Genomic DNA, 13,326 nt, shown 5'->3' on the forward strand with positions numbered 1-13,326 from the left:
TCATCTAAACCCCTTTTGGCTATCATAGGATGTATAGAGAAAAATTGCATTTAGTGTATATAAAAACAGAATTGAGTATCTGTTTATTTGGGAATTTATATCTATCTATTCATTTATGATCACCAGCCAGTAGCCTGATCAATGATAATAGGAAAGCTTTATGAGCAATGGTGAACTCAACCAACTCCACAGTTTCCACAGAGAATAAGTGCACAAAAGTAAATCAGTACAACCACAAGCGTGGCCTCCCTTATGCTCTGACTTTAAATACAGGCATAAGCTGGCTGGGCCTCTGTGGACTACCTCCTGGCTTAACATCATGACACTTAGAGTTGGAAGGAATCACCATTCGCTCCTTGTATGCATGACCTTTCTTTGCACTTTAAAAGGTCACACTGATATTCTTGCATACCCCAGCAATAGGGGTTGCCCCCTTTTAAGGAAGCCTGTCCTCTTATGAGATCGTGGAGAAGCCACTGCTATCGTGAAGAGGAGTCTCTCTCAGCTTCCGTTTGCACATCCCAGCCCTGTTGCTCAGAACCATCCTAAAATGACTGTAATGGTTCTTATAAAGCACTACCAAAATGTTTTGACATAGCTTCTTGGCTCTTTCAAATAACCTGTCTTCCTGTGTTAAACAGCTTCAGTTTCTGTAAACTTTTTTTTTTTTTTTGGTGTGTGAGTATGAGTGTTAGTGTTTGTGGTGCTTTAGACAGGGTCTCATTGAACACAACTGTCTTGTCTTTATCTCCCTAGCAGCTGGAACTATAGGTATTGCACCCCTAAGCCCTGTTTTTTAGGATGATATGGGAGTTGAACCCAGTTCTCCTTTGGGGGTTTGACCTGTAAAGCAGGAGCTTCTAGGTCATACTACTGTGACTGGGCCTCCTTAAACATTCTTTTCTCCACATTAAAAAAAAATATTTATTTTTAATTTTATTTATTCATTCACTTTTTTTTTTTTGGAGAGATTTTCACTGTAGGGCGCGTGCGCTCGCCAGACAGACAGAGAGAGACATAGAGACAGAAAGCGAGAAATCACCCCCCAGGGGGGATGGTCACGCCGCAATCCCTTCTCCTCCATTCTCCTCTCGGGATCTTGGGCATGCACGCACACGCGCCGGCGTGAGTTTTAAGCCACCGGGTCCGGGACACGAACCGCGGTCGACTACGTGGGAATCCAGCGGCATAGCCATTATGCTAACTGCTGGTTTCCTCATTCACTTATTTTAATTTGACCATACACACATATATGCACATGTGCACGCATGTACACACACACACACACACACACACACAGAAAGGGAGAGAGAGAAAGTGGGAAAACAAGCCACCAGGTCCTGGACTCTAACGTGGTTGGTCGTGTGAGAATGTCCAGCACTTTGACCACCATGCCACCTGCTGGTCCCTATCACATGTTCTAACTTTCAGAATTCTGGATATCTAAGTGATTTCATGCCTGGAATCCTCCAAACTGACTACACATTTCCCAAAACGTGACTTCCAGAAGTGGGCACCTTGATCCATATGAGGTCCGTGGGATCACAGGATACCACGGGACCATTACCAACCTGTATCTGGAGCCCGAACCCCAGCCACTAGAGATAAAACAAGACTGTGAATCCATGATAACAAGAACTGGCTTTAGTCTTGGTAGACACAGTAGTAAATGGGTTATAGGGCATCCGCTAAGCCTGATGGCTACACTGCACAAGCCATGGCTTCCCTTTCCTGTTTGTAGTTAGATAGCGCCTGGAATCTATGAAACTTCTATTTGCTCTTACCAGTCTAAACAGCATCTTTCTAGCTGCAGCTCTGATGGTCACTCCAGCCACCCAGGATTAACCATGTCTTCCTTCTTCCAGAACTCTGGCTACCCTTCTTGGTCTTATGCCTCATGCAGACTAGAAAGACATGATTTCTAACCTTTGCACAAATTTCTGTCAAAGGTATTGGACACAGTAGATCTTTAATTCATCCTTATAAACTTAGCAACCGATTTTCCTCTTCAGCCCAGTTCTGAATCTGCTTGATGATAGCACCACAGTCTTCTACATTGAAACCATAGTTTGTTATTTGTCATCCCAAACCAAATATATCAATATATGGTCATCCCTTCTTTCAACAGATAGCAACTGAGCCTCTTCTAACTATCAAGCCTTATATTGGATGCTGGGAATATAAAGAAGATTAAAGGGGATAAGATCTTTGTTCTCATGGAGTTTATATTGTGAAGAATAAAATAAATAAGTAAATTAACTACATATGAGACTGATGCTATGAAGGAAATAATCAGGATGATGAAAGAGAGCACTCCAGGTGGAGCCTATTTAATGTAAAGCAGATAGGGAAGGAAATTTTGAGGAATGACTGAAAGACAAAGTCTGCAAAATAAGAAGGTACAGCAGTGAAGACAATTTGGGAAGAGTATACCAAGCAGAAGAAATAGCTGAGGCCCATCAGCCAAAATGGGATCGATGCTTTCCAGACTTACAAAGGGCCAGTGGGCTAGAGCAGAACGTGCCAAATGGGAATAAAGTCATATTGAGAGTTCAGATTGAGGCAGAGTCCAATCATGCAGGCCTTATATGAGCACAGGAGAGGAGTATGGTATTCACATAACATACAATGAAAAATCATTGAACGTCTCACATAGTAGAGCAACATGGCCTAGTTTTCCATTTTATGAAGGACTCTCTGTGGTATGCAGAGTGGATTGGAGATGGGAGAATAGAGCAATTGTTGAATTCTATGACAAAAATGTAAGGGAGATGAGAAAGAAACCAGTTGGTGACAGTGGAGGTAGGAAGGCTGATTTAAGATAAATTTTGGGTGTATCTTAAAGGTTAGATGGGAGGGATGAAGGAAAAGGAAGAGAAAGAGTGGCTTACCCTGGTTTGTAAGTCTGGCCATTGTGGTTAGGGAGTACTCTTACAGTACTTATTCCATAAAACCTGTGCTCTTTCATCATTTTGATTCACTCTTCCTCTCTAAAGGTTTAGTATAGAGCCAAATAAGAGGATCTAGAATCTTACCAATCTCAAATCTACCTTTTCTTCCATTTTGACAATAGGTTTCTCCAGAAGTCTCTTACTTTTCATAAATAACTCCATGATTAAGTATACAAAAAACTTCAAAAACCCTGTGGACAGTTCTATTGGGCTTGAGGAATTAAACTTATTTAAGTCGATATGGGTTTTTCAAACATTAACTTACTGTCTCCTCTTGTGCTTTGGTCTTCAACCACCTTTTTGCAATATTTATCCTACTCTTTTCAGTTTAGGATTTATTTTCCCAGTTGGAGAACATAGAAACTAATTAAACCAAAGAATAACTTGGATCTTTCTTCAGTATCTGTTAACATCACAACACCTTTAAATAGAAGATTCATGGCTTCCCTTTTTACATTCTTTCTAGTCTTTGTGTGTGTGTGTATGTGTGTGATCTTAAACATTTATAAAGCTTTATCTTGTTTTGGTTTGTAAATTTTCTGATGCAAACCCTACACACTTATGCTGATTTTCTGAACTTTTTTTTTGATTATGAGCTCTTCCTGGTCCATTTGGTATATTAAAAAATCTGAGCTCATGAGGGAGATAATTTTGGAGCTATGTTGGGTACTTTGACCTTCAATCTCATTTCCGTCTCATTTAAATTAGTCTCACTTGCATAGTCAAAATTATATATTTTTAAAGGCTCCCTTTCTTTTTAGAATCATATTCTTTTAAAAATGTGTCTGTGGGATCTCTAGAGTTCCAGAAATCTCTTTTCATGGGAGACAGAATAGAGGGGAAAGAACCTAGACTGTAGAATCTGAAAAGTCTGTGGCTGACTTCTAGTCTGGCTAGAGATTATCCATAAATATCTGCTGCACAAGTGAATGAATGAATGCATTATAACTGCAAGCACATCATTTAATCTCACCAACCCTTGTTTTTCTTTCCTCTATGAAGAAGGGATGCAGGGACCAGCAGTTAGCATAATGGTTATGTCGCTGGACTCCCATGTAGTTGACTGTGGCTCGAGTCCTGGACCTGGTGGCTTAAACTCACGCCGGGAGCATGTGAGTGTGTGCCCAAGATCCCGAGAGGAGAATGGAAGAGAAGGGATTGCGGCATGGCCATCCCCCCTGGAGGGTGATTTCTTGCTTTCTGTCTCTCTGTCTCTCTCTGTCTTTCTGGCGAGCACATGTGCCCTGTAGCAAAAACCTCGACAACAACAACAACAAAAAAAAAAAAAAAAAAAAAGAAGGGATTCAAATATCTATTATTAGAGGGCTGCTGTCAGAAGCAAATGGACCACAATAATCTGTTGGAGCCTCCTTAATGACACCACCTTGGTTTTAGTTTTGTGTCAGTTCTGGGTACACTGTATGATATAGGTATGTTTGTAGTGTTGAATGTTCTGATGGCTGGCTCTCTTAAAACCTTGAAATTTGGGGAGAAGGGTGAGAGGGAGGGAACCAAGGGGAAGAAGAAAGAAGCGAAACATTTAATGGATATAAAATGGAAAGAAATCTGTTGACTATAATATGTAGTCTATCTTTGGATAGATATGCTGTGTATTCATGATGGGAAAATTCACTTGGTATGCTATAAAGATACATAGTGATTGAATGTAAAAATAATAATGATAATAATAAAGGAAAGAAAAAGAAAAGCTAGTAAACCAATACTATTGAGACAAGCATGACATTGTCTGACCAATAAAACCCTGGATAAATAAATACATAGCAAACAAATTAAACTTTTACTTTTATTAAACTTGTGTACGCATACACTTGAAAGAGTTATCCAGATTTACAAACTTTGTTAACTATCAGCTTTCATAAGCCTTTTCCCCTTACCATCTCAACTTCCCTTTCTTCCAAGGAAACCACTTTTAACACTTCTAGATGATTCTGTTAGTATTTCCCTCCATATTTCTAAATAACATGGATATATTTGCTTCTTGATTTTTCAGTTTCAGACATTTCCTTTTGATATCCCACAAGGAAGATTAACACTCTACAGCATTTCCTCTTTAATCTCCAAAATACACAAATTTCCACTTATTATGCCTCATTCTCTCAGTATAGATATTTAAAATTTGTATTAGATAAATATTCAACATGGACAGATTCTGTGTTCATTCTGATTCTGTGTACAGTTTAGGGCTAAGCCTTGGGGTGAATGTTGATTACCTTTCCTTTCTTACACATTTTTCAAAAATGTTGGGACTGGCAGGTGAAATTGTGGTTAAGGCACTAGGTTTCCACATGGTCGACTGCAGTCTGAGTCCCAGACCTGGCAGTTTGCTTTCTCACTTTTTCCTTTCTCTCTCAGTCTCTGATTAAATTAAAAAATAATAATAGCATATAAAATTGAATAAATAGTTCTTTGAAAAAGTATTTATGGCAACTAGAATTATGTTTATTTCTTTAGTTTTCTATGTGTTTCTCACAAATTCACTCCCAGTTGTCTCAATTTCTTAATACTTTCATTCACCTCAGCTAGTCAACAAGTACATTTTTTTTTTTTTGAGAGGTTTTTGCTATAGGGTGCGTGTGCTCGCCAGACAGACAGAGAGACAGAGAGACAGAAAGCGAGAAATCACCCCCCAGGGGGGATGGCCATGCCACAATTCATTCTCTTCCATTCTCCTCCTGGGATCTTGGGCACACACGCACACATGCCCGGCGTGAGTTTTAAGCCACCGAGTCTGGGACTCAAACTGTGGTCGACTACGTGGGAGTCCAGCGACATAGCCATTACGCTAACTGCTGGTTCCAACAAGTCCATTTTTAAAAAGTAAATCTCTCCTAGAATTTCCAACCAATATCATCCTGAACAGGCTGCTGTAGACTCTTCCAAACAACCCTTAAGCCTGTGAATACTCTATAACTTTCTGAATTAGATCTCCTGTTCTTGGTTCTCACTCTTACCTTTCTTATATAAATGTCTTGCTCTGAAGTATTAATAGTACATGTTCTAATCATTTTCTGATAAAGATTGTGAGAAAGATAAATTTTTGAGATATTCCATGCTTTTAAAATACTTTTTAATTTAAATTTTTTTCCATAGGGTGCATGCACTTGCTGGAGAGAGAAAGAGAGAGACAGTGAGAGGGAAAGTGAATATCCTCTGGGTGGTGGTGGGTAGGAGGGATGGCCATGCTGCAATCCCTTTTTCCTCTATTTTCTTCCTTGGATCTTGGTCACACATGCACACATGCTTGGCATGATGTTGAGGCTACCAATCTGGGACTCAAACCTCAGTTAGTCATGTGGGAGTCCAGTGCCTTAATGACCATGCCACATATTGGCTAATGTTTTTATTTACTTTTTTTTTTTTCTTTTTCGTAGAGGGCATGTGCATTTGCCAGGTAGAGAAGAGACAGTAAAAGGAAGAAAAGAGGGAGGAAAGGTGAAAGCACCTCCCAGGAGGGCTTTGTCATACTGCAATCCTCCTGTCTCCTCCATTTCTCCATCCTGTCTGAATTCTGGGCAAGCACACCTCTCACCTAGCATGCTTTTCAAGCTGCTGGGCGTGGCATTCAAACTGCAGTCAGTCATGTGGGATCTGGCTACCTTAACCATTAGAATATAGGGCCAATCTGACATTCTATGTTTAAAAATGCTTTTTTTTCTATCTCACATGTGATTGATGGTTTGATTCTATTCAATCTTACAGTATAGAAAACAATTTCATTCAGAATTTTTCTTTCAGAGAGGAAAAACAAACACTCACAACCAATTGATCACACACAAAGGATCAAGAATAAAGGTAGCTGGGGCCAGATGGTGGCACAGAGGTGATGCAATTACACCCACATGGGAAAGGTTGGGACCGACCTGAGCATGCTGGGTGTGTGTGTGTGCACAAGATTATGGCCAGCTGAGACTGGGCATCTATTGGGGTTGCCTGTCTCTTTGTCTCTCTCTCTCTCTCTCTAAGTGTCTGTCTCTTATAGAATAAATGAACATATAAACTTAGAAAGAAAGAATGAAAGAGGTTCAGACTTCACAATAGCAACAATAGAAACCGAAAGAATATGTTGCTTATGCAATTTGAACAATTCAAATGTCTGTAGTTTTGGTGATTTTGGGGGGGAGGGAATACAATTTCACATATGCTCTTAATACCTACGTTTACTCAAAAGTCTCTATTTTTGTCTTTACATGAAAAACCAAGGTGCAGGACCAGCAGTTAGCATAATGGCTATGTCGCTGAACTCCCATGTAGCTGACCACGGTTCGAGTCCCAGACCTAGTGGCTTAAACTCACGCCGGGCACGTGTGCGTGCGTGCCCAAGATCTTGAGAGGAGAATGGAGGAGAAGGGATTGGGGCGTGGCCATCCTCCCTGGGTGGTGATTTCTCGCTTTCTGTCTCTCCATCTCTCTGTCTCTCTCTATCTTTCTGGAGAGCGCACACGCCCTGTAGTGGAAACCTCTCCAAAGAAAAAAAAAAAATAGAAACCAAGGTGCTTCCCGGATGAAAAGAGCCAGTGTTAGAGGGAGGGGACGCAGGGGCTCCCACTTGGCTCTCACTAAGCTTATCCTCATGCCTCACCCTGAATGAAGCCAGAGTTCTCGGACATACGAGTTGTGTGCAAACTCGTAAAACATAATACATGATAGAGTAAGGTTTGTGACATACAAAGCATTTGTTGACTAGAGCTTAAGCTGAGCAGGATACTGGCTCCCTAGGAAAGACATCTGGCAACAGCAACCACAGCATCTTCAGCATAGGACGTCAGCAGCACAGCAGCGAAGGCGTGGGGGGGAAGTGTGGAAGGACTTGAGACCCGCCTTCATCATAGAGCTCCTGCGGACTTCATAGTGCAGTTGCACCTCTGATTATCTGCAGCTTCAAAATGACCAAAATGGTAGCTGCACCTTGGCTACTAGCAGGAGCTCTTGGAATGCAGGTGGAAGTCTTCTTTGGGAACTCCTAGGGTAATTTCAAGGACATTTGAAGAGAGTGAAAATTCTTAAGGAATTGGGAAAAAAGAGTCATAAACCTTCTTTGTCATGTTGTTACAAGTCTTCAGTCACATTCATTCTTGGCGTTCCGGGGCATTTCTGAACTTAGTTGTGAATCTACGGTACTGATGCCTAATCTGTATTGACAATGCAGGTAATGTTTACATTTGAACAGAGAATTCCTATGGGATGTTTTGATCAGAAGGGACAAACTATCTTTTAAGAAGTTTATTTCTTTCTTTAATATGAGAGCGAGAGACAGAACAAAAGAGACAAGAGTCCCAGCAAAAGAGATAAAGTCCCAGCAAGAATCTTTTTTTTTTGGAGAGGTTTTTTACTATAGGTCACATGCACTCGCCAGACAGACAGAGAGAGACAGAGAGACAGAAAGCGAGAAATCACCCCGCAGGGGGGATGGCCACGCCGCAATCCCTTCTCCTCCGTTCTCCTCTCGGGATCTTGGGCATGCACGCACACGTGCCGGCGTGAGTTTTAAGCCACCGGGTCCCGGACATGAACCGCGGTCAACTACGTGGGAGTCCAGCGACATAGCCATTATGCTAACTGCTGGTTCCCCCAGCAAGAATCTTTATCCACTCCTAGCTTAGGCAGCCCCAGATCATGGGCACTCACTTGCCCAGTATTCAGGGAGGTCTTTGGAAAATTTCCATGTGGGTCAGCATCCCAGAATTTTGCATTGCAGCTTTGCTACTGCCTAGCCCTTGGATGAATTTTTATTTTATTTTATTTTATTTATTTATTTATTTATTTATTTATTTATTTATTGGAGAGGTTTTTGCCATAGGGCGTTTGCGCTTGCCAGACAGACAGAGACAGAGAGACAGAAAGCGAGAAATCACCCCTCGGGGGGATGGCCATGCCACAATCCCTTCTCCTCCATTCTCCTCTCAGGATCCTGGGTAGGCATGCACACACACCTGGCATGAGTTTTAAACCACCGGGTCCAGGATTCGAAGCACCATTGACTCCATGGGAGTCCAGCGACATAGCCATTACGTCAACTGTTGGTCCCTTATTTTTTAATTTTTTTAGAGATTTTTGCTATGGGGTGCATGTACTCACAGGAGAGACAGAGAGACAGAGAGAAATCATCCCTTGGGGGGGATGGCCACATCACAATCCCCTGTCTTCCATTCTCCTCTTTTTTTTTTTTTTTAAAGGCTAGTTCATTTCTTTTATTAACTCATAAACAATTACTTGTCTTCTGGTTTGTTGAAGCAGTAAGTCAGACATTTGCCACAATAATGTCTGTCAAAATGGCTGGCCATAAAAACTCCAACACTTCATCTAAAGGGCACTCTGACGAAGGTGACTCATTTTGCCCTTTTCATCCATTTTATAGTATTTCAAGACAGCCAGATTAACCTTCTTTCTCTTATGCTTATTCTTCTTGGGAGTGGTATAAGACTTCTTCCTTTTTTTAGCACCACCAGAAAGTCTCAACATGAGATGAGGCATGGACTCCTTCTGGATGTTGTAGTCAGACAAAGTACACCCATCTTGCAACTGCTTGCCACCAAAAATCAGTCTTTGCTGATCAGGAGGAATTCCTTCCTTATCCTGGATTTTGGCTTCTATAATTTCTATTGTATCCGAAGGTTCATCCTCAAGGGTGATGGTCTTCCCTATAAGGGTTTTTATGAAAATCTGTATCTTGATGGTGGTCCCACCACAGATGGCGGATCAGAAAGGAAGCTTCCATTCTCCTCTTGAGATTTTGGAAACCACATGTGCATGTGCCCCGTGTGACTTATAAGGCATTGGGTCCAGAGTTCGAACTGTGGTCTACCACATGGGAATCCCGCAACGTAACCATTATGCCATCTGCTAGTCCCGATCCCTGGATGAATTCTTAGTAGTAGAAATTTAGGCCCTGCAAGGGACCATTTCCTTGGGCCTCTCCCGTTTAGTATAATTGGCATTCCGTCTCCTCTTGTCATGTGTTTTCATAATGTCTCTTTGATTCTCCATCACTTTCCCTTTTTGGGGGGCTTCTGAATGATTTTCTGACTCACACAGTGGTACATGCCAATTGAAGCAGGATTTTATAGATGTACTTTTAAGGTACAGAGACTCCTTCATACTACTTAAAAAGATACAAAGAACACACTCTAACCAGATTGACTTCACGTTTCAGATGTTTAACAAATGTTATGAGCCAGACTGTGTATCTCAAATGTATATTTATATAGTTGAGCACCATCGAATGTGTCTTCAGGGTACTATTGTAAACAAGCTGTCAAGCCTAACTGGGTTATCTTGGGGGAAAAAACAACCCTTGTTGCACATGCCGTTTACAAACCTTGTAAGAAACATTCACTAATCGAATCGATTGGGTAACTTTAAAAGCATGGAGTACTGTGCTATGTGTTCAGAAATCCAAAGTTTAGCCCTTAGTCTATTTGGCATCGGGAAAGCTATTTGAAAAATGATAACTCAGCCCATTAACAGATTGTCTCAACATGTTTACAACTGTCAATGTGTTTTCCTTCCTTCCTTGCTCCCTTCCTTCCTCGCTTTCTTTCTTTCTTTCTTTTTAATCTTTTTAAATTTTTACCAGAAGTACAAAGAGAGAGACAGAGAAGGACAGAGAGATAGTATCCCCAATAAGGCATGGCCACTCTGTAAGCTTCTCCATTTCTCCACCTTGTCAGGATTTTGGGCACACATGGACACGCTTCTGGTGTGTTTCTTGAGCTGTGGGAGCCGGGATTGGAACTGTGCAGTCAGACATGTGAGACCAACCACCAGGCTGTGGAGCTGGCCCGCTTCACTCTTTTCACTGAATGAAATAGATTTTTAGTCATTATATAATAATAAGAATAAAAATCGGGAACCAGCAGTTAGCGTAATGGCTATGTCGCTGGACTCCCACATAGTCAACCGCGGTTCGTGTCCCGGACCCGGTGGCTTAGAACTTATGCCGGGTGCGTGTGCGTGCGTGCCCAAGATCCCGAGAGGAGAATGGAAGAGAAGGGATTGTGGCATGACCAGCCCCCCGGGGGGGGATTTCTTGCTTTCTGTCTCTATGTATCTCTCTGTCTGTCTGGTGAGTGCACGCGCCCTATAGCGAGAACCTCTCTCTCAAAAAAAAAAAAAAAAGAATAAAAATCAAACCTTGGATAAAGTTAATATATTAACTTTTTGATTGTCTGTTTTTGTTTTTACCAGTGGGTGTGTGTGCTCACCAGAGAAAGATAGAGAGAGGGAAGTGAGAAATCACCCCTTCTAGTGGGATGGCCACTAAGGGATGCAAACCATTTTCCTTCATTCTCTTCTTGGGATATTGGGCATGTACACACACAAACACACACACACACACACACACACACACACACACACATATACACAGCATGATTTTCAAGCCACTGGGTCCAGGACGCAAACCATGGTCAGACATGTGGGAGTCCAGCATCTTAACCACCATGTTACCTGCTGGCCCAAAGTGAAAACAGTTACTTTTTAATTCTCCTTCTTTTGTTAGAGATTAAGTAGCCTTATTCCAAACATTTCAAATTTCTATGATTAAATCTAAAGTTATTTCCATCTTGAAAACACTAGAATTCCTAAACTAAAATTTTTATTTTTCACATTTAATTTTAAGGCTTCTTTGTGAGGAAAAATGATGGAATGGGGGATTCTTCCTCACCAATATGGAAGTTTGGTGTAGGAGAGACCATAGATAGCCAAGGTAATCCAAGAAGACTTTCTGGAGGAAGGGAGCTTTGAATTAGGACTTTTGAGAGTAAAAAAAAATGTCCATTAATTCACTCAGACATATAGGACATTTAGGAAAACTGGAACAATGGGGAAAAATCTAAGCATGTCTCAAAAAACAAGGACTAAAACAATTCAGATAAGTATGTTTGTGTAAGTAGGAGGTTCCATGAAGGATCTTGTGATGACAAACCAGGAAAGACATTTCTGGTAGGGGCCTTACAAAGCTCCTCGTATATGCCATGCCAGACACTGCCATAGGCAATGAGAGAATAAGGGAGTTACAGTGTAGAATACATTATCAGAAGTCTTTGAACAGAGTACAGAAACTTAATAGTACAGGCTATGTGGAAAGGGGAAAATCATGAACCCTCAAAGGAGAATAACCAGTAGGCCTCAGTAAAAAGTGCTTTCCACTGTAGCCAGGGGAGATAAGACAAGCTTAAGGGGGAAACATTCCTGCATCATTGAGTTCCATTCATTAATTCAGCAGTATTTATGGAGCCCCTTACTCTGGATATAGTGCCATGTTAGCACAGAAAGGAGACTAGAATAGGTCTAAGAAAAGCATGGGGCTTCCTCTCAAGACATGTTGCAGAATAGCACAAGTCTGTCTGGAATGACCGCGCTCAGGGCACAAAGGGTACGTGACCTCTCTTGATGGGGCAGGAAGCTCTTGCGGCCTTCAGGTCCTCATTATGGGCATTGGCTATCTTTGAACTACAGATTTTTCAGAAGGGCCAACTATTAATAGACAGTAGAAAGCTGAGTTTACTGTAAGAGCTTGACAAATATAGATTTGAGATATCATTATACCGCCAATTGCTCTTCAGCCCACAAAAGCTTTGCTGGCCTTTGTGCATCCTTGTTTTACTTGGTCTCCTTGCGACAGAAAACAATTGGCTAGGGACAGAGCATACTCTGGATCTTTCTTCAAACACAGGTCACAAAATAAGAAATAAAGTCTATTGCTTAGGACCTAGTTTCTTATATTCATTTATTTATCATCTACCTTATTTTATTTTAATTTTTGAATTTTATTCACTACTTCCATGAGTAAGGGAGAGAGAGAAAGAGAGCAAGAGAACGCAGCCTCAACTGGGTTCTGGGCTACCACCCACCCGCAGCCTCAGTCAGCCTTGGATTATGGGCAGGCAGGCCTGGCACACTCAATGGGGTCTCTAGACACAAACCTGGGACCCTCCCATGTGGATCTGCCTTGCAGATCATCACATTTTACTGCTCCATCACATTCTGGCCCTTGTCTGACTTTTTCAAGGGCTAAACATTACTTCTTCATTCGTTGCTATTCTCCCCACTCCAAGCAGCCTAGAGCATTTGGATTTATACTTATTGTCATGTATGATTTACAAGCTTCCTCTTTGGAAGCTAGGTCCTCTCTAATAGAGAACTCTAAAGTCATGTTAGAGAAAGAGACCTTTATTAAATGGAGCAATAAACTGGTTACAGAGTCTCCTTAGCATGTTTTAAAGAGATTGTTGCGGGCAATAGAGTGTCTTCCAAATTCCAAGCATGTCTTTTTCAGTCTTTAATAATTATAAAGATGGCACAATTTTGTGATTATCCCAGTGATCAACTCACCCAGAAACAGAGCAAAGGACTC

General features: G+C 41.4%; 1 protein-coding gene across 1 annotated transcript in view; it reads right to left on the minus strand.

Annotated features, from left to right (window-relative positions):
* Nucleotides 1-9,178: 9,178 nt before the first annotated feature.
* LOC102482992 (ubiquitin-40S ribosomal protein S27a-like) overlaps nt 9,179-13,326 on the minus strand; it is a 28,014-nt gene continuing 23,866 nt past the window's right edge. The window contains 3 exon segments of the mRNA XM_014585450.1: nt 9,179-9,267; nt 9,270-9,287; nt 9,290-9,638. Coding sequence (XP_014440936.1) covers nt 9,179-9,267; nt 9,270-9,287; nt 9,290-9,638 — 456 coding nt within the window.

The sequence above is a fragment of the Tupaia chinensis genome, unplaced genomic scaffold (assembly GCF_000334495.1).
Source record: "Tupaia chinensis unplaced genomic scaffold, TupChi_1.0 Scaffold000013_1, whole genome shotgun sequence".
NCBI classification, from domain to species: Eukaryota; Metazoa; Chordata; class Mammalia; order Scandentia; family Tupaiidae; genus Tupaia; species Tupaia belangeri.